General features: G+C 40.1%; 1 protein-coding gene across 2 annotated transcripts; it reads right to left on the reverse strand.

The window, feature by feature from the left end:
- Positions 1-3,118: 3,118 nt before the first annotated feature.
- On the reverse strand, positions 3,119-10,703 carry LOC110685184. Of its 2 annotated transcripts, XM_021861659.1 has the most exons (7): positions 10,360-10,703; positions 9,760-9,839; positions 9,433-9,653; positions 9,088-9,301; positions 5,450-5,535; positions 4,663-4,754; positions 3,119-4,127 (listed from the first exon to the last, which is right to left on the reverse strand). In XM_021861659.1, the coding sequence occupies exons 2-7, from the start codon at positions 9,826-9,828 to the stop codon at positions 3,880-3,882; spliced, it is 930 nt and encodes a 309-aa protein (XP_021717351.1). In that variant the 5' UTR covers positions 9,829-9,839; positions 10,360-10,703; the 3' UTR covers positions 3,119-3,879. The 2 variants fall into 2 exon arrangements, with proteins under 2 accessions (XP_021717351.1, XP_021717349.1); XM_021861657.1 differs by lacking the exon at positions 10,360-10,703 and having other exon boundaries at positions 9,760-10,351.
- Positions 10,704-20,260: the final 9,557 nt, after the last annotated feature.

Below are 20,260 nucleotides of genomic sequence, written 5' to 3' on the forward strand. Positions count from 1 at the left end.
TTGAGAGCGTTTATTTAGTTTCATTAATTATTATTATTATTCACTTATTTTTTGTAATTATATAGTTTATGATTTTATAACTCACATAATATTTATTGATATTCAAAGTAAAACGCAATGCATTGCCCGGACCACACATTAGTTAAAAGTTAAGAGCTGCCTTTATACATGGAAAACTCAATACTCTAGATGGGGCAATAATTCATTTATAGATCAAGATCAATGAATTCGCCATTTCTTGTTTGGAATTTATGGTTTGTGTAATGATCTTAATGTTCTATATCATGCTCTTGCCTTCAATGATGTTTTGCAAGTTTAAGAAACCTACTATAAATTATATGGTGAATGAGTATAGTTGCAAGCTTACAACCTCGATAAAGAGGATCTCAGCCTCAAGTAAATACAATATCCAAAGACTCAAGTAATTGCAAATGGTGCCTAAGTGTTCTTAGTTGGTAATCGAGTTATTAGGATTGTGAAAAGACCAAAATACTTCTTTTTGGTAGCAAGGCTTTGTTTGGTACCAATTTAAATTTTTTTGGTATAACATGTGTACCAACTAAGAACAATTTTTAGTACCAACTAAGTTTTGTTAGTTTTTAATGCCTCTAGTTACTAGAGGATGGGACTTCTCAAATATTATCTAACAAACAATATTTTGGCAATTTTATTTCATACAAGGAATTACCCATCTTCAGACTAATAAATCAATGACTTTTTGTTGGGGAAAATACAAGTTAATTTTTTTTTTTACGCAAATCGTTAATGAAGAGGATAAAATCGACATTATCATGAATTATTTAGGGGAATTGTTGTAAATTTACCCGAATGAATTGTAACTTGATTAACGGCGCCGTTACTTCTTAGCTTCCTCCTTCCTCCATCCTCCATTGAAGCTACCTCCTCCTTCTTCCTTCCATTAAAACTTCCCCCTCCTAATTGATCATTCTTCAATCTCCACCATTTCAACTCCATCTTCGAAAATCAAGCTCAAAACACGCTTCAATGGAGGATGGGTCATCCCTACCCATTGGGGTGACCATGCCCTTAATTTTTACCCTTTATTCATAGGTTTTTCATTTAATTTGGCGGCGAAACTGCCGGAGATGGTGTTGTCGGTAGAAGGTGGAGATAAGGAAGATAGTGTCGATGGAAGGTGGACACGAGGAAGATGATGAATATGGTGGTGTTGGTGGAAGGGTGGAGATCGGGGAACGAAGAAGAAGGAAGCTTCAATGGTGGTGTCGGTGGATTAACGCCAAAACATCGTTATGTTCACTCCATCTACAACAATGCTATTACAAAAAGATTAATCGGGACTTGCTCCTTTTGCTAACTAGCTATTTGTAATACATGTTCCTATGCAAAGAAGTCCTCACCATGTGAAGATAAGTCGATAAATACTTTTCCTAAGTTGATAATGAAATTTTTCTCATGAATTCATGAGTTCTTTTTTTTTTCCCCAAAAATTTTTCATGTGTCAATGCTATGAGAGTGAACTAAGTGGATTATTCCAAGCCAAAATCTCCACCGGATGTTTCTACGGTAGTATCATTTTATTTTAATGATAAATAATATGATATGTTCATACTTTCACATTATATTATGGATACAATTAGTCTTCTAACATCTACAATACAAATATAATTTTTAGATTTTTTTTTTTTAAAGTAACGTTAGGCAAGCAATATTATTAAATCAAATCGAGTTCCACCAAAGTTAGGAAGCTTTGGGGGAAATTGTCAAACCATACAAGCATCGACTCACTATAATATTTTTCGAGAAACTATATAATAATAATAATAAAAATTACATAAATGAAACTAAAATTTGATAAATAAAACAAATGCTGATAAAACTTTTTATTCCAAAATAGAGTAATACGAAGTATAATTTAGATCTTGGAGAAAAATATGTCAATTATGAACTACATAATCATTAAGATAAATTAGAAAATAACACCCCAAAATTGTCACGATTTTGATTATAACACCAAAAAAAAAAAAAAAACCAAAAAATTGGTTTCACCACCACTTAACTTTGTCATCCAAAAAAAACCGTTAAGTGGGCCCCACACAGTACACGTGTCAATCAACTATTGGATTGAAAAAAAGAAAAATTAAAAAAAAACAGAAGAAATACCCTATAATCCTAACCCAACCACCACAGGCGCCGGTTCCCACGGCCGTTAACCCTACCCTACCACGACCGTCACCCCAACCCAACCCCCATCGTTGTCTCCCCCCCCCCTGAAACCATCGTCGAACAACCAGACCCCAACCCAAACCAGCCCAGCCCACATCGTCTTCTCCCCGACCCGAATCCATCGCCGAACCACCCAAACCCCAACCCTAACTAGCCAAGCCACTGTCTCCGAACTCCTTTACCCTACCCAAAGTCGTCGCTGAAACCCCGATCCACACTGGCACACCCATACCCAAACCCACAAACCGCCCTACTCCTCTCACCCTCACCTGAAACTAAATCGGGGCTGGTTATTTCGTGGATACGGTTAGGCTGATTTCGACGGTCGAGGGTGGTCGGCTAGCTGGTTTTGTGGGTCGAGGGTGGTCGGTTGGGATTGGGTGATGGCGGTGGGGGATGGGTTGGAGAACGGCGGTAGGAACCGGCGACGCCAATGGTGGCTGGGTAATTTTAAGGTTTTCCTTTTTAAAAAAAAAAAAAATTTAATCCAATACATAATTGAGAAGTGTACAATGTAGGACCTACTAACGGTTTTTTGGATGGAAAAGTTAAGTGGTGGTGAAATCAAAATTTTGTGTTTTTTGGTGGAATTATAATATAATTTTTTTCTGTGTGGTGTTATAATCAAAATCGTGGCTTTTTTGTGGTGTTATTTTCTAATTTACCCCAATCATTAACATTATGATAGTCATATTTCAAATGACCATTATAAAATTTTCACACTAAACTTGATCAAAAACTCCTTTTATTATAAGTAACTTTAAACTGCTTAAAATAAAAGTTTTTCTTTTTCTTTTAAAGATCCTTGGTTTCTTTGTTCTAAAATTGGTGTCATGGTTTATTCCCATAAACACCAACACTTATTGTGAGAATCATTGAGATGTTTTATATAAAGAACAATAACACACACACATACATAGAGATAGATGTGACTATGTGATGCAATAAGAGCTTTTTACAAAGCGTTTTTCCAAGCATCTTTCATTGATTCATTACATTGAAATAGAGAAGAATATACACCACAACCCCTTGAAAAACTAACAATTTGAACAAAGTAGTACATGCTCTGCCTTTTTCTCTACATTTTATCCACATTATTCCATGGACCAATCCACCCATGACTTGAAAAAGCAAGATAACCAACTTCTTTTGCTCAGGATAAAGTAATCCATATTGAGTACCTCAAAGATTGGAGAGGGGGGCTAAAGCTCTAGATAAGCCTCCACTATCGACGCCACGAAATCAACCAACTACTACTCTTATCAGCTCCTTAAGGTCCCTACTACCATATCCACCATTGCCACGACTCGTAGTCAGGCTCTAAACTCATCACTTATCAGCCGTTGCTTAAGCAAAGTTTTCGGATTCACCTATGCCAAATTCTACTAAGTTAAAATGAACAAGAAACCGGATCGAAAGGTCTAGTACTTATATGGATGCTTGGCTGTGCTGTGCATTACAGGGACACTCAGGGGGTTTTCGACCTTTTATATTTTTGCTAATTTAGGTGTTCTCGACAGACAGACGAAATTAGATACATTTTTTTAACGGAAAACCAAAAACAAGAAGAGATAAACCACAAGAAAAATGGGAGAACTCTTGGGTCAGTTTCCTTTACAGTGGGTTAAAGCAGAGGATTTGTGTTAAGAGATCAATCAAGGATTGAAACACGTTTCAGCCACGCCTAATCCCGGTGAAATAGTTAAAGTCATGGTGTTGAACTCTAAGTTGTTTAAGCCAAGAATCAGCAACACTCAAAAGTGACACAACTCGATCCTGGTCCCGGCCGCCCCTCCCCGAAACCCACACGCTTCCTTGCATCTTGTAAGTGGCAAGACCAAAAGCTGGGAGAGGGATGCCTTCTCCTTCCTTTCTCTTCCTTATCCATTCTGGGGCCACCATGTCGTCGTCGTGGTCCATATCTAGTTTCATGACAGCAACATTTCGGTAAGAAACACGTTGGAATTTAGAAAATATTTAGACTGCTTGACATTAATGTTAATATCACAAAACCATACAAATTAATAGTCCAAATTATACAATGTATACAAAAATTTGTCATCATTTCTTCTTTATCCCAACTGAAATGATGGCAAGAAATATACGAGTACTTGGTTAGAGTCTAATAGATATTTATTGTAATATGTCACATGTTCAATTCAGAGCGATTGAGACTAGAGTATCAAAAAGACAAAAACTGCCCCGACTTGAAACAGTTGGACTCAACACGATATTACTCAATACAGTACTTGATCTAAATGAGCACAATAGTTCAGCATGAGTTAAATCCAAAATAACCAGATCAACCTAGACCCAATCCAAACTCGACTGAGAACACGGATTAACACCTCATTGAGACAAACCAATTTTAGAGGGTGCATTTTCAAACATGGCAATCAGTAACAAAAATCAAATAAAATTTGACAATAAATCAAGTCAAGTGATTTGACAGCATACCTTGAAACGAGGATGAAAGGGTGTGGTAAGTCAAGAAGCATGTAGACAAGTCCTTTATGGTTTTCCCCATTGGAATGTGATATATTGGATACCTGCACCAATGTTGACATAATGACATTGGTTAGCATCACTGCACTAATTGATTTGTTGAAATGTGATATTCACTCTGAAAATTACTTCCTGTATAATACTATGATGTAATACTCGCAAACTAATTTTGTACGAGTATTTAAGTCAAAAAAATTTGAGTCATAATACTACATTCGTCTCATAATATAATGATTGTATGTTTTTTAGGATGTATGTCCTCAAAGGTTATCTCTATTTTAATATTTTGAAATTAATTTTATAAATTTATAAGTCGTCAAAATGAGCCATAATACTCTCTATTTGTCCCATTATATAATCCTTATATTCCATTTTAAATGTCATAAGTGTTAGGTACTCCACTACTAAAATGTTTTTTTTTTGGTGCCCACTACTTCTATGTTTAAATCTTGTGTAATTTATTACTCCGTATTAATTTTTTAAGACTAAAAGTATCCTTACTTTCTACTTAGTCTACCAAAAATACTCTTTGTACAAAAAACTATGTCATCTTATCCATTCAATGTTTATATTGTAATATATTATCTCTAATAATTTAAACCACCTTATTCATACACCCACTCACTCGCCAATTTTTAAAAAATTTTGTGTAAATGTTATGATCAAATGGAAACACAGGTAAAATTTGGGTAAATTATGTGCTTTAAAAAAATACGTCAACTTAGAAAAATGTATTTACCAGGCAACAGCCATCCAACTAGCGGGAGAGAGATCCACACTCTTTAATGACATTAATCCAGGGTATCTCCGAGCTAATTCACTAATCTGAACAACCAAAAATAGACAAAATTGTTAGCATACAAGAATGAATATTCTTTGTTCACTAGAGCCAAAAATTGTGAAACATTCAACAAACTTTGTTTGCACATTCATGTGTCACAATCAAAATACAAAAATTTAACCTTTTATGCTCAAGAGATGTAACAAAATTCTTTTACTTTTTCCGGCAAAAGTATATATAAAAAAAGAAAATGTAAATGGACTTGAAGATGATAGCATTATACAAGATTGTCAAATATGGTCACTAGTAACACTGAGCCAATAAGTGGTTATTATAATTGCAATATGACACGCACGCTTGATATAATGCTATACCATAATCACCCACCAAGTTACAAAGTCTTAAAAACTTTGGGAAAAAAAAAAAAAAAGAGAGAGAGAGAGAGAGAGAGACTTGGGATCTATAAGTAACAGGTGTATACATCAGAATTTTTCTAAATCTAAATCTTTATCCAGAATTTATCTATTGATATGTACAAATATAACTAAAAAGAAGTTAGAAATAACACATCATTTTATCGTGAAAAGTGTATGACGCTAAAAATCTTTGAAAGTTAAAACGTCATAACCATATTCTATACTCTGTACTCAGTATCATTTAAACATTATACTTTTCGATTTTTAAATATCTTATTTGATAAATTTATTAAATTATCATTTTCCTAAGACATATCATCAGTATCTGATTTAAATAATCTAGTTAACATAAATGTTTATTTTCCATTTTATAAAAAAAATAGACTACAAAAATTTTCTTCCACTTTTCCATCCCTTATTTCTTTCAAGACCATTAAAATTATGTCATATTTCTTATTTTTGTTTTCATTTTTATTCTTATTTGCCTTTTTCGGCTATTTATATTCTATACACTAGACTTTCATATACCAAATAATTTAATAATATGAAAATACTACCTCCGTTTTTTTAGTTGACACATTCTGATTTTAGCACTATTCACACACTTCTCTTTGACCTTATTTTGTGATTCATACGTAATGAAAAATATAGTTAAGTAGGATTTTATTAGATTATTAGATTCGTCACGATATATATTTACAAAATATCAATTTTTATAATTTTTTCTTATCGGTAATTCAAAAAAAAAAATTGAATTTATGCATTAATAAACGTGATAAAAAAACAAAGGTATGAAATACATATTATAATTGACAAAAGTATTAGAAAATATCGACGTAGTACATTAAGTGGTGAGACTTATGCAAATATTTATCCTACCAATCTCGTACAATAGACATTGCACACTATAATACTCTTGATTTTGCCTTGATCAAATCTGATCCATTAAATTACTACTTTCTAAGAGTAAATAAACCATTTTGTTTAAATACCTATAACTAATTGCCTTATATTTCTTATAAGAAAATGATATTAATATGATCCTAATACGAGTATATTTTATATTTCACAATAATTCAATATGTTCCCTAGTATATTGAATCTAGACGGTAATAGAAAATAGAATCACTTGTGAATGTAATGTTCTTAAAACTTGAGATAATAAACTGGAGTAACTTTTTTAATCTCTCAATAAATTTTCATTGGTTGTAAATAAAAAGTTGCTTGCAATGAGAACATTGGGAAGACATAAATTTGGCAAAATAAAAGGGTAAGAATATTAGCTAACCATTCACAATTATAATCCATCGAATACTCCTAAGCCACTTAAAGTTTACCACATTTTTCTGTTTATAAGTTCCTAAAAAGTATCTTCATATTCATACCATAATGTTTATGGAGAATCAAAATTTTACTCTCACCAAAATTACTTTAGATCCTACCACTCAATATTCTTAATATTCAGTAATAGACTAATAGCTAATTGTTAAGATACAAACTTTTTTGACACAAAGATACACACTAACAACAAAGAAGAATAGCTAAAACTCAATGTGACACTCTTTGTTATATTGATCACAATAATTAATAAATAAATTAAATTTTTTAACAAGTTCAACCCAATCTGTCCCTATAAAAAATGAAAAAATAAAAACTAATAATCTCACCTTTTAGTGGTCTTCTCAAAATAATTCCACCTTCAATTAATCTCAAAATAATCCCACCTTTACACCTTATCTTCTTAAAATAGTCTTTTTTTTTACCTATTACTTATTAAACAGGTTTAAATCATTCTTTGTTTTTTTTTTTCAATAAGGCCCTTCTAGTCTTCTATCACCGTAACACAACCAACAACACCAAGACTCCAAGGGTTTTATCCTCACCAACTACCATCAGCAAAGCCACCTCCTTCTTTGCCACTTGCCAGCCATCAAAACCCACTTTGGAATCTCACATGTTTTTGACCCAAATTGAAAATCCCAAACCCGATTATATCTGCCCCTTGAAAACCACACTACCCACCACCCTGAAACCAGACCTTAACCAACCCAAAAACCCACTCCAACACCCAAACTCCAACCCTTCCTCCACCACCAAAATCTACCTCACTAAAATTCCACCCAATCCACTCAAAAACCCGTCCCACCGACGCAGAATGGCTTGTGGTGCAGGGGTGTTTGTTAACTACGACGACGATGCTGAAGGAGAGGAGAGAGAAAGGACAGCAGAGGGGGCGCAAACACTAAGGCTGGTGGTTTTGAGGGGGGAGGGGTAAAAGGATGGGAAGGTATGAGAGAGAAAGCTTTTCTACTAATTAGAGTTAAAATAAAAAAAAAACTCTAAATCAATAGAAACATGACACGTGTTAAATCAACTTGTTAACCCGGATAACAACTAATCAATGACTATTTTGAGGATGAAGTTAAAAGGTGAGATTAATTAGAGATTAATTAAAGTGGGACTGTTAGAAAAGACTACTAAAATATGGGATTATTAATTTTTAATTTTCCTATAAAAATTACCAGTCATTAATAGATATTTCCTACTTAAATGACTCGGGGCCCACCTCCTCTCCCTTCTTTGAAATTATCACTCATTAAGACGTGACGAGAAAAACTGTACAAGATAAGAATAAAAAACAATGGATATTATAAATTCTCATAAAATTTGACTTTTTTTTTTTTTTTTTTTTTTACTATAATACAATTTTTCAACAAACAACTTTTTGCTTTAGGCCATCAATAATCATAGTACAAGATGACGAATAAATGGCACTGCCTAGCAAAGTAGCAAATTATATTGGATTGGTTAAAACTCTAATGGTGAGTTGGTAACATCAAATTACGCACATAAAATATTCGCGAGTAAAATGTAAGATAATATCAGAGTATAAACCTATCAAAACTTTTTCAATTTTACAATCAAATTTGTCAAATTTTATTAGAATTAAGTATTGATAATATAATCTTATGTTAAAAAGTGTAAACTATCAATATACACCGTGTGTAAGTTGAAGGTTATTTTTAATATTGTTTATTTGATGATTAATCGAGCAATTAAAAAATTAAAAAATAACTTTAACTGTATTTTGTGCCAAGGTGTATATAACAATATTTAGCTCTAGTTAAAAGTGGAATTTGATGAAGAGAGGCAAGTGATTGAAAAGACGAGAAGAGTTACCTTGTCCATAAGAGGAACTCTACCATACGGAGTTGATCTCTCAAAGTATTGACAATAGAGGTAACCCAACCTATCATTCAATTGCCACAAGTTTTCTTGTTCAAATCCACCTTCTTCGGATGAACATCCATCCCATCTCGACAATTCACTTTCATCACTACACGACTCGCTATACGAATCTCTCGTTTCGCCATCGGCTGAGTCCGTATCCTCCCTATAACATCAACAACAACAACCCATTGAATATATCATAACCAACATTATTATTATTAATCGGAGAATGTATATTTCAAGCAATTTAATGTTAAATATGATGACAATGAATCAGTTGACAAATAAATCTACCTGAAAATAGGAGGAGAAGGAGTGCTGGTAAAGATTTGTATTGCGGAGAGATAAGGAACATAGTATTGTACAAGAGTTTCACCCGAATCAAGAACAATGGGAACACCCGCACCATAAGCACTCCATTCATCATAACAGTTCCAAAGATCACTTAACCTGAAATATTCCACATTTTCTCTTTCCCATGGATGCCATAATCTATTCAAGTTCCTCATCTCTGACTGCAAACAACATGCACACAGATTATAATTATATTATTTTTGATTAAAATTGATTTGAATCCAATTATAAAAGATGCGATCTTTGCAGAATTCGATAATCACGAACCTTAGGGAGGAATTGGGAAGGAGCGACAGGGGTAGTGCAATGGAGGAAGCAATCGAGGTTGGAATGCATTGATCCTGATTCTACAACAACCATGATTGACTGATTAATATTGATTTAAAGGGAGAAAATTAATCTAGGGTAGGGAGAAAGGGAGCCTGTCTCCCTAAACTCTTAGGGAAAAAAAAAGAAAAAAAAAAGAAGGTAAAAATGGAAAAAAGAAAACAGAGAAGAAAAAAAAAGGGAAGAGAGATTGTCGGAGGATACTTCTTTCCTTAGGATAGAGAGAGAGGAAGGAAGATGTAAACGGGGTTAGAATTAGTATTTGACGGTTTAGACAGCGGAAATACTACTCCATATAACGGAGTACTCCGTAGCATTATTTTCCGGAGGATTTATAATTTTTTTTTCTTTTTTTTACTCCACAAAAATAAATAATACTCCGTTATTTTAATATTACGGAGTAATTAAGACCCAAAAAATTAAATAGTATTAAAACAACGATAACTTGCTTATTATTTCCACGAAAATTCGGGGAGACCAAAGCAGAAGAAGTAAAATTTAGGGAATTGAAAATCTTTAAGCTAACTCAAAGTAAACCACCTTCTGTTTCGTAATGTATTGATCAATTTCTGCGAGTTCATAAAGAAAAGTCATCAATATTTACATGATATCCAATATTCTCCGCAATTAAATATTGTTTTTAAATGTGATGAAAAATGAATTAGGAAATTATGTCGACCGAATATAGTTAGAAGGATGACAGGAGGACCAAGAACACGTAAAATTTACGCAAAAATAAAAAGAATTGAACAGAAAATCCAGGTTTTCAGAGCCCTTTAACAAATTGATGACGGAAACAAGAGAGAGAAGGAAAGGAGGAGGAAAAGTACGGGTATGATGATCAAATTCAATAAGGGAAAGGGGGGTTTATAAATTGACAATGAAAGTTGGTTATTTAATATTTTATTGTTTAAAAATAATAATAAGATAAAGAAAATTGGAAGAAGTTGAATGGTGGAGGTAGGAGAAAGATAGTAGAATAAGTCCTCCAATATGATTAAATAAAGATATCAAGTAATGGGGGAGTAGATTTATGTCATTAATTAGTTTTATCTGTCCTACTCCAGAGATTTTATGCAAATTATATTATATTCACCACTTTTTTTGGTTACACCCTCGATCCCAATATAGGTCATGTTATCTTGATTTACAGCATATAAGTTGTTTATTTTAGAAATTTATTTGAGGTCGATTATATTCTAAGGAGAATTTGTGTAATTAGTTTCGATAAAATTTTGTTATTTAACTCAATTGTATTTGTAATTATTTGTTAATTCTTCTTAATTATTAAGTACTTTTTAAATTTCTAATTATTATTAGCTTTGATGTGATCTAGTCTAGCTAATGATAGAGTATGTATAATTGTCTCAAAAAAAAAATGATAGATTATATAAATTAATTTTGAACTTCAACCATCAATTCAAATTTTGAGTGAGTTGATTTATTAAGATGGTATCAGAGTTGTTTAGGGTAAAAATTACCCTAGACACGCGGCCCAGTGGCCTTGCGACACGTGGCAGCCCGCCATGGGTCAACAAGGCGCCAATCCCCTGTTGACACGTGTCCCTTGAACCCTAGATGGGGTACTGGTCTCCCCACTATAAATAGTGGGTCAGACCTCATTTATTGGGTATTCAAAAAAACATCCATAAATACAAACACCAATCCCGAGCAATATTAATTGCGGAATCCTCTTGTATTAGCGAGGAGTACTTACTTGTTCCGCACTTATTACCTCCTTTACGTTACTGACTTGATCGTCGGAGGCGGAGCTCCCACCAACAAGAGTCTTCGTGGTTTTGCAAGTACAGGCGTCGGTTGCACATACTAGGGATTGTAACTCTCCCGTAGGACACACCAAAAACCCCCGAAACATCTGACACCGTCTGTGGGGAGAGTACTTCCTAGATGGCTTCTGAAACTGTACCAACAAATGAAGGCAAACGGCCTACGGTCGAGCCTGAAGTCCATATGGACCAAGACAGTGGTGACGATTATGAAATCGACACCTATGTGGCCCCAAACGGGTCCTTCAGAACAAAACACATCCGCTCCAAAGAAATAAAGGAGCGGGGTGGAAGTCAGGCTGCTCCAGGCAGCTTAACCGGTAGGCCGACTGGGACAACCCAGGCGGCAGAAGGTGCTGCTCCCGTCACGAGAGACGAACTCATGAAATTCATGACAAGTTTCAAGGGCGATATCAAGAGCCTCCTAAACAAATCCACTGGCCCTCATAAGGGTCAGCCGGCTAAGAAGCTCCCATCCTCCGGGAAACAAGCACTGAAAGATCGTATGCCTACCCCTCACCCGAAACCAAAGGTGGCGGATGGGTCCACGATCGACGTCTCAAAGCTTCGTTTCCCTGAGACAGGGCAAAGGAAGCCCATCCGGCAAGTACAGGCGGATGGATCAAAGAGGACTTACTCTGATGCCCGGATGCTTATCCAAGAAAAGAGAAGTTTACAGCTGTCCGCGTCGGCTTCAACGTCGACCTACCCAGACAGCTTCCGAAATTCTTCCATAAAGCATTCAAAATCAGACAAAGGGAGTCAGTCGTTCGGTCCGTCCGCGCGTTTTGGTCCCAAAATTATCCAGCCGGTACAATACGGGTCATCGTACATGCCGTATGGATCTCCATACATGCAGCCGGCCCTCTTCGGGGGTCAGGCGGCACAACCGGTTCAGCCTATGGACTGGCAGCTCCAGCTTCTTAACCTTGGGGAACAGGCAACGGCATTCTCCAGGGAAAGTACCAAGGCGGCACAGCCGGCTAAGGTGAAAAACGTGTTGGTAGGTGCCTATGACGGTACCGCCAACCCAGAAGATCACCTAATGGCCTATTCCAACCTCATGTACTTACAGGGGTTGGATGATGCCGCCTGGTGTTGGTGCTTCCCGGCTACATTGAAGGGCATAGCCCAACGATGGTTTGGCAACCTACCAGCCGGATGCATCAACAACTTCAGAACTTTGGCGTACTTGTTTACGTCGAACTTCTCAATGAACATCCCTGCCAAGAAAACGAGCCTCGATCTTGGGGCCATACAGCAGGGAGAGAAGGAAGGACTTAGGTCTTATGTCAAGCGGTTCAATCTGATGAGAATTCATATTCAAGGGCTGTCTATTGACGTTGCCTACACAGACTTCTTCAAGGGTCTGAAAGACGGGTCGACCTTCAAGTTCGACCTGGTCAAAAAGAGGGTTGCCACCCTCCAAGAGGCATTGATGGAAGCTGAAGCCTATATACAAGCCACGGAGCTTTGTGCCGTGAGGCACCCGTCGGACCCCAAAAAGTTTGAACGAAGAGAGAGTCGGCCATCCCAACCGGCAAGGAAAGAAGAAAAGAAAAGAAAAGAAGTCTAGGCGGCGATCTAGTCAGCCGGCCCAGAAGAGCAGAAGAAAGTCAGAAACGTACGTCCCAAGTACGAGTTCACCAAGGACTGCTCCTCCATCCTCATGGGGATCAAAGACCGGTTGACTCTTGAAAAACCGGCAGCAATGAAAAGCCCCGTTAGCAGCCAGGACAAGAGCAAATATGACAATTCCATGAGGATGTTGGCCATGACACCAACGGTTGCTATAGCCTCAGGCGGCTGTTGGACCGTCTGTTTGAGGAGAGGGCTCTGAATTCCTACTTACCCAAGTCCAAGGGTGCCCCCAAGACAAACAAGGCACACTCATCCAAACCAACGGCTGCTAACTCTGAAACAGTCTTCACTATAGCAGGCAGTTTTGCGGGTGGAGGTCCTACCATCAGGGGTACCAAGGACAATATCAGGAAGCTGGTCAACTTAGTATATGAGGGCCAGGCGTCAAAAGACACCTTTCCTGAGGTCCTCATTTCTGAAAGGGACCGAGGCCAGGTCAGGCGGCCTCACGATGACCCCAATCGTCATCGAATGCAAGGTTGTCAACCAACGAGTTGGCCGAATCTTAATTGATACCGAGAGCTCGTCTTACCTGATAAGCTATCAGTGCTTGACAAAGCTCAAGTACAAGCCCAGCAACATGCATGAGGCTCCTCACCCCTTAGTCGGTTTTGGGGGAGGGGTGGTGCATCCGGTGGGTAGGATTGACCTACCCATCCGGCTGGGAGAAAAGGGGCAAGGGCGGCACATGGTCGTCAAGTTCCTTGTTGTTGAGGAGTTGACCGCCTACAATATGATTTTTGGTCGCCTCACCCTCAACGAGTCCAAGGCTGTCATCATCCCGTCTCTCATGCTGATCAAGTTTCAGAAGGATGATGGGGCAGTCGGTGCCCTGAATGGGGACCAAAAGACGGCTAGAGAGTGTTACCTCTCAAACGTCAAACCAACTATGACTTCAGCCGGTCATGGCGAAGGACCCATAGAACTGGATAACTGCGATCATGCAGTGCCGGCTCCAAGGGCAGCCGGTAAAAAGAGAAAGGCGGACCAACTGGCACCCGTCAAAAAAGAAAAACAATAGCAATCACTGACCAGTGAACGGTCGGATGACCTCCGAACCCAGCCAGCTGGTGAGAGCGTTGATGTTGTCCTAGACATTGGGGGCAAACTTGCTCCAACTGCTAAGGGAGTTCAAAGACATTTTTGCCTTTGAAGTGGAAGAGATGTCAGGCGTCAGCCCGGACCTTGCTGTCCACAAACTCGCCGTTGATCCCAAAAAGAAGTCGGTTAGGCAAAAGAAGAGGAATCACGGAGAGGAAAGATCTTAGGCGGCAGCCGCCGAGGTGAAAAAGTTGCTAGATGCTGGGTTCATCCGGCAATGCTACTACCCGGATTGGGTAGCAAACGTTGTCCTTGTGAAAAAGCCGAATGGCACCTGGAAGATGTGTGTAGACTACACAGATCTGAACAGGGCATGCCCGAAGGATAGTTATTCGCTTCCAAAGATCGACAGCCTAGTCGACTCTACAGCCGGTCATGCTCTGATGAGTTTCATGGACGCCTACTCAGGTTTCCATCAGATACCCCTGTGGAAAAAAGATCAAGAAAAGACAACAATTGTCACTGATCAGGGGTTATATAGTTACACGGTGATGCCGTTTGGGTTGAAGAATGCGGCTGCTACATTCCAACGAATGATTAACACAGTTTTTCTCAATCAAATTAGAAGGATTGTAAAGGCGTATATTGATGACATGATAGTCAAATCCAAGCTACAGACGGATCACCTGGCTAACCACTGAGAAACCTTCACCACCCTCAGGCGGCACAAGGTCATGCTTAACCCCAAGAAGTGTGTCTTTGGTGTTGAGTCTGGGAAGTTTCTCGGATTTCTAATTGATCAAAGAGGCATAGAGGCTAAAACAACATTGTAGAGGCATTGGGGAGGTTCCTCTGCCGGTCAGGCGACAAATGCCTCTATTTCTTACAAGCAATCAGGAAGAGGTCAAGATTCGAATGGGGTGAAGAGGCTGAGGCGGCATTTCAGAGACTAAAACAACATCTGCACTCTTTGCCAAGGCTAGTGAGACCCCTGCCCCAGGAGGTTCTCTACATGTACCTAGCCGTCTCATATCACTCCCTTAGTGTTGTTCTCCTTGCTGAGAGAGACGGCAACCAGCTCTCGATGTATTTCATCAGCCACGTTCTCAGAAATACTGAACTCTGGTACTCAATAATTGAAAATTTTGGGCTGGCTCTTTACAAAGCAGTCAAGCGGTTGAAGCCCTACTTTTTGGCACATCCAGTTATTGTGTATACTGATCAGCCACTCAAGCGGCCAACGACTGCAATAGATTCATCCAGCAGAATGATCAAATGGGCTGTTGAAATACAGGGCCTGGAGATAACTTTCGAACCCAGGCAGGCAGTGAAAGATCAGGCGTTTGCCTACTTCATTATCGAAATGACAAGGCCGGTACAGCCGGAAAATTCGGATCAGATTTGGAAATTATTTGTAGACGGAAGCTCTACTATGAACGGCTGTGGTGCATGCGTAATCTGTCATTCTCTAGAAGGGGATAAATATGAATATGCACTACGGTTTAAGTTCCAAGCCTCAAACAATGAGGCGGAGTACGAGGCTTTGCTGGCTGGTATACACATGTGCAAGGCGGCAGGGGCAAGAAAAGTTGATGCCTGCTTTGATTCTCAATTGATCGTCAGCCAATTCCATGGGGACTATGAAGCCACCCATCCGACTATGATCAAATATCTGCAGGCGGTCAGAGAGGAGGATGCGACACTTGACGAATTCAATCTACGTCAAGTGCCACGGTCCGAGAACAATCAGGCGGATGCACTCTCCAAGTCGGCATCATCCGCCTCCTGCGATGCGCCTAGGTCAGTCTTTTGGGAGGTCATGGAAAAAAGAATTATTGAATATGATCCCATTGGAGTTCTTGACCGAAGCTCTACCTGGATGGACCCCATCCGGGCTTATATGACAGACGGCACTCTGCCAGATGTCCCTTTAGAAGCAGCTGCTCTTAAGAAACGAGCTCTTAGCTTTGTAATGCATCAAGGGGAACTCCTCCGAAAGGGGTACCTGCTGCCGCTTTTGAAATGTGTTACCCCAGAGAAGGGGAGAGAAATCCTAGAGGATCTACATGCGGGTTTTTGTGCATCACATATAGGCGGCAAATCCCTGGCTAAGAGAGTCAGGCGGCAGGGCTATTTTTGGCCCACTCTTGAGGCAGATGCCATGAATTTGGTGAAGAGGTGTGATAGATGTCAGAATTTTGGCCGGCTAATACACCGTCCAGCCACTGACCTAACAGCCATTCACAGTCCAGTTCCCTATGCAAAGTGGGGCATGGACATTCTGGGACCATACACGCCTGCTTCTGGCGGTCGCCGTTACATCTTGGTTGATGTGGATTACTTCACCAAATGGGTTGAAGCAGAGGCTGTCAAAGGCATAAAGACTAAGAATGTAATCTCCTTCATTTGGAGAAACATAGTCACCCGGTTTGGGGTTCCCATGTCCATGGTTTTTGACAATGGCCCTCAGTTTGAAACGCATGTCCTCAAGAGTTGGTTGGGAGATCAAGGGATCTCACATTATTTTGCATCCGTTGGTCGGCCCCAAGCAAACGGCCAAGTTGAATCCTTCAACAAACTCATCTCAGACGACATAAAAAAGAAAGTTGAGAGAGCTGACAGTCTTTGGGCAGATGAGTTACCTCATGTCCTTTGGGCCATCAGAACAACTGAAAAAGGGGCAACGGGTGAAACCCCGTTTCTCTTGACATACGGCACTGAAGCCGTCCTGCCTATTGAACTTTATGAGCTAACACTCCGAGTCATGCTCTATGATGAGGAGGCTAATTGGGAGGCCATGCGTCTTGCATTGGACTCACTCCCGGAGCGCAGGGGCAACACCGCCTTGCGTCATGAGATATACCGTCTAAGAATGACGAGGGCCTACAACAAAAGAGTGCACAAACGGCCCCTCAAAGTGGGGGACTTTGTGCTACGGAAAATGGAGGCATCCGGTAGGGCAAATGAGCAAGGGAAGCTAACTCCTAACTGGGAGGGCCCCTACCGCCTGGAGACCCTAGACGGTAGGCAGCTAGCCAGAACTTGGAATGTAGACAACTTGAAAAAGTACTACTTCTGAGAAATTGTAAATTTTTGTAAATAATGTATTAATGAGAATGCTTTATTTCCAAATTTTCCTTTTTTGCATACAGTCGCCATGTCCTGTGCAAAATGCAGGCGGCAACTATAAATTAAAGGCCAATCGGCCAGCTAAAAATTAAATTGTCTGCTCCTAAAGAGCAGACATACGACGACGCCCATTTGAGGTGAATTCGTCGAAGAGAACATCTCCCTTCCGGGTGGTACATTGTTCTAGCGATCATAAATCAAACGGCTCTAACCGACTGTTTGAATGATCCTTTGTAACCAAGATACGACCGGTCTCCACTGCAAATAGTACAATCGGTCATTTCCACAAAGCGGTACCCTCGGGCTTTACTTCAAAAGTAATACAGCCGGTACCCCAATAGGAAAAACAGCCGCCTGTACTACCAAATAGTATAGGCGGCACAAGAAATCTTGGTCATGCCATAACCAGCTTTTATACAAAGACACCTCGAACGGTTATGCCACTGAACCTGGCGAGGTCCAAACCTTGGCATTTAACAAACGACTGATCAACTGCCGGCCAAATAACCGGCTGCATATACACATGGCAAAACGGGGTGCTTTACGAGTACACCCCAGCCGGTTAATTATGTGATCAGTTTTCTTCAAGCAATCAAGCACCGCTTGTCTGTCTAACCGGGTGCACATGTGGATGTCTGTCTGTTAACCTTTTCAAGTTAACAACCAGCCATCCAGGGGCAAACTCAGTAACCCCACTCGGTATATATAGGAAGTCAGGCGTCATTATACTTGCAAAAATTTGAGAAAATTAGAAAAATTTGCGAAATAAACTGAGAATCAAATCAAGGCAAAGCTGACATAGTCGGCGAAATATATTAAATAAAAATAAAAATTGATAATGTTGAAATTTTTAACCGGACCCCCGTCCGGTGAAAGTAGATACAAAGATACACGGCACATAGGCTGGAAATTACACTCATTCAATTTCAAGAGTCAGCCGGGTTTTTGGTGTTTGAGCACTGGGTGCCTGAGTCTGCTGCGGCTGGGCCTGGTTGGCATCAGTTTCAAGGCCAGGGAGGTTGGCGGTTTCCTCAACTTTTGCATGATCCTCCTCCTCCTCTTCGACCACCTCAGCCCGCATCTTCTCAATATCCTTTTTGGCGCATTGCTCATAGGGCTCTGGTGCCGGCTAACCCTCCTCCTGTGCCAGAATGGCAAGATTTGCAGATCGATAGGCGAGCTTCTAGGCGATGTAGTCAGCCTCTGGGTGAATTAGGGAGAACGCCAACTTCATGCGGTTCTCGTAGTCTTGCTCATTCTCCTCAATGAGCCGGCTCTGTTCCGCCTGAAGGGTTGCCCCGAAGTTTTTCTGAGAAGTGGCAGCCTCCTTCTTCAGGAGATCATTTTCCTTCTTCAGGGAGGAGTTCTCCGTCTGTGCCTTATTCAAGGTCTTGAGAGAATCCTCGCGGCTCTTCAGCTCCGTCTCAGCATTGTCCAGCGCCACCTAAAGGTTGTCAGCTTTGACCTTCGACTCATTGAAGGCCATTTGAAGGGTCTTAATCTGGTCCGCCTGTTGCATGATTATAGATTTAGTTTCTAAGTCATGCACAATCATTGAATATTGAGCTACATTATGGGCGTCATTGGCGTCCCGTTTGGCTCTCCTTACCTCCTCTTACTTGCGTGCATAGGCTCTTTTCAGCCCCTTTACGCGCAGCAATGACTGCAAAGACACAACCGGTGTTAGAAAAAACCGAACAAGTATGAGTTTATGGTTTAAAGAAAAGACGGATGTATAAGATTACCTCAGCCAAGCTAACCATCACACGGTTAGCATTGAAGGCGTTGATCCCAGGGATCGCCTCCTTCTCGTCCTTAGGGACGGCTTTCAGCATGGCTCGGGCGTATTGTGTCACGTCCGACCAGCGAGGAGATTTATTTGCACCGGAAACAGACGGTGAGAAAAGAGCAAACGCCCCTCCAATAGATTGCCGGCTGGATGACAAATCCTCGGCTGGAGTTAGGAGTAAGACTTGACCTGCATGGGCAGGCCAAGCTAAGTAGAGTGAGATTGAAGGGGTCATCCGTACCTTGGGTCTCCTGAGTGCCGCGTGGGCCTTTTTCAGTACCGCCTGTTTTTTAAGATGCCGGAGGGACGTCCGACCTCCCGTGCGAAAGGTCGAACCCTAGTCCGGTGTTTTTCACCATTTTGCCGCCGACAGTCACTCGGTCAGCATGAGAGGTCTTTTGGACCTTAGGAGCAGGCTCCTCCCCAACCGGCCTTTGCCGGAGTTGTTTGGAAAGAGAGCGAGGAACCTTGCTCCCATCCTGAAACGAGGCAAAAAGGGGTCAGACAGTTAGATTTGAAATAATTGGGAATAGAAGAAAAGGCAAAGCAAACAAGCAATAGAGTAATGCGCAAATAGTTCAGGCGGAGTTACTTTCTTGCCCGCCTGGGCAGCCTTTTTCTTCTTTGCATTCTCCTTTCGGAACTCAGAGGCTTTCTTAGCAGGCGTCTTGTATGTTGGCAACATAGCTAGGCCTTCAGCTACAAAATAACAATGAGACGCCTGGTTAGAAAAAGTACAAAAACGAACGTCTAAGCGAAGCAAGAAACATACATCCGACACAAGTTGGCCGGCTGAGTTCTCCAACCTACATTTTTTAAACATGGTGTTCAACCCGCATGCGGACAGGAACGCCTCGTCCCTCGAGAATTTATGTTTGGGTACCCAATTCTTGGGTACACTGATGAGTTCACCGGTTGAGATGGTGGAAGTGGTGAGCTCAAAGAAACCGGCCGGACTCTATTATTGCTTCATAATCCCCATCCGGTATTTGGGGCATTTTACATTGTTGCCCAAGTAACTCGGGCTTCCGGTACGTCCGGAGCTCCCGATTTT

Source organism: Chenopodium quinoa, unplaced genomic scaffold, assembly GCF_001683475.1.
Source record: "Chenopodium quinoa cultivar QQ74 unplaced genomic scaffold, ASM168347v1, whole genome shotgun sequence".
NCBI lineage: Eukaryota > Viridiplantae > Streptophyta > Magnoliopsida > Caryophyllales > Amaranthaceae > Chenopodium > Chenopodium quinoa.

Excerpts from the sequence above, each read along its gene's own strand:
- LOC110685184 (XM_021861657.1), bottom strand. The coding sequence starts at position 9,852 with ATGGTTGTTGTAGAATCAGGATCAATGCATTCCAACCTCGATTGCTTC. Across the intron at positions 4,755-5,449 it reads AGTTGGATGGCTGTTGCCTG|GTATCCAATATATCACATTC; the intron begins GTAAATACATTT and ends ACATTGGTGCAG. Across the intron at positions 4,128-4,662 it reads CCTTTCATCCTCGTTTCAAG|ATATGGACCACGACGACGAC; the intron begins GTATGCTGTCAA and ends TCATGAAACTAG.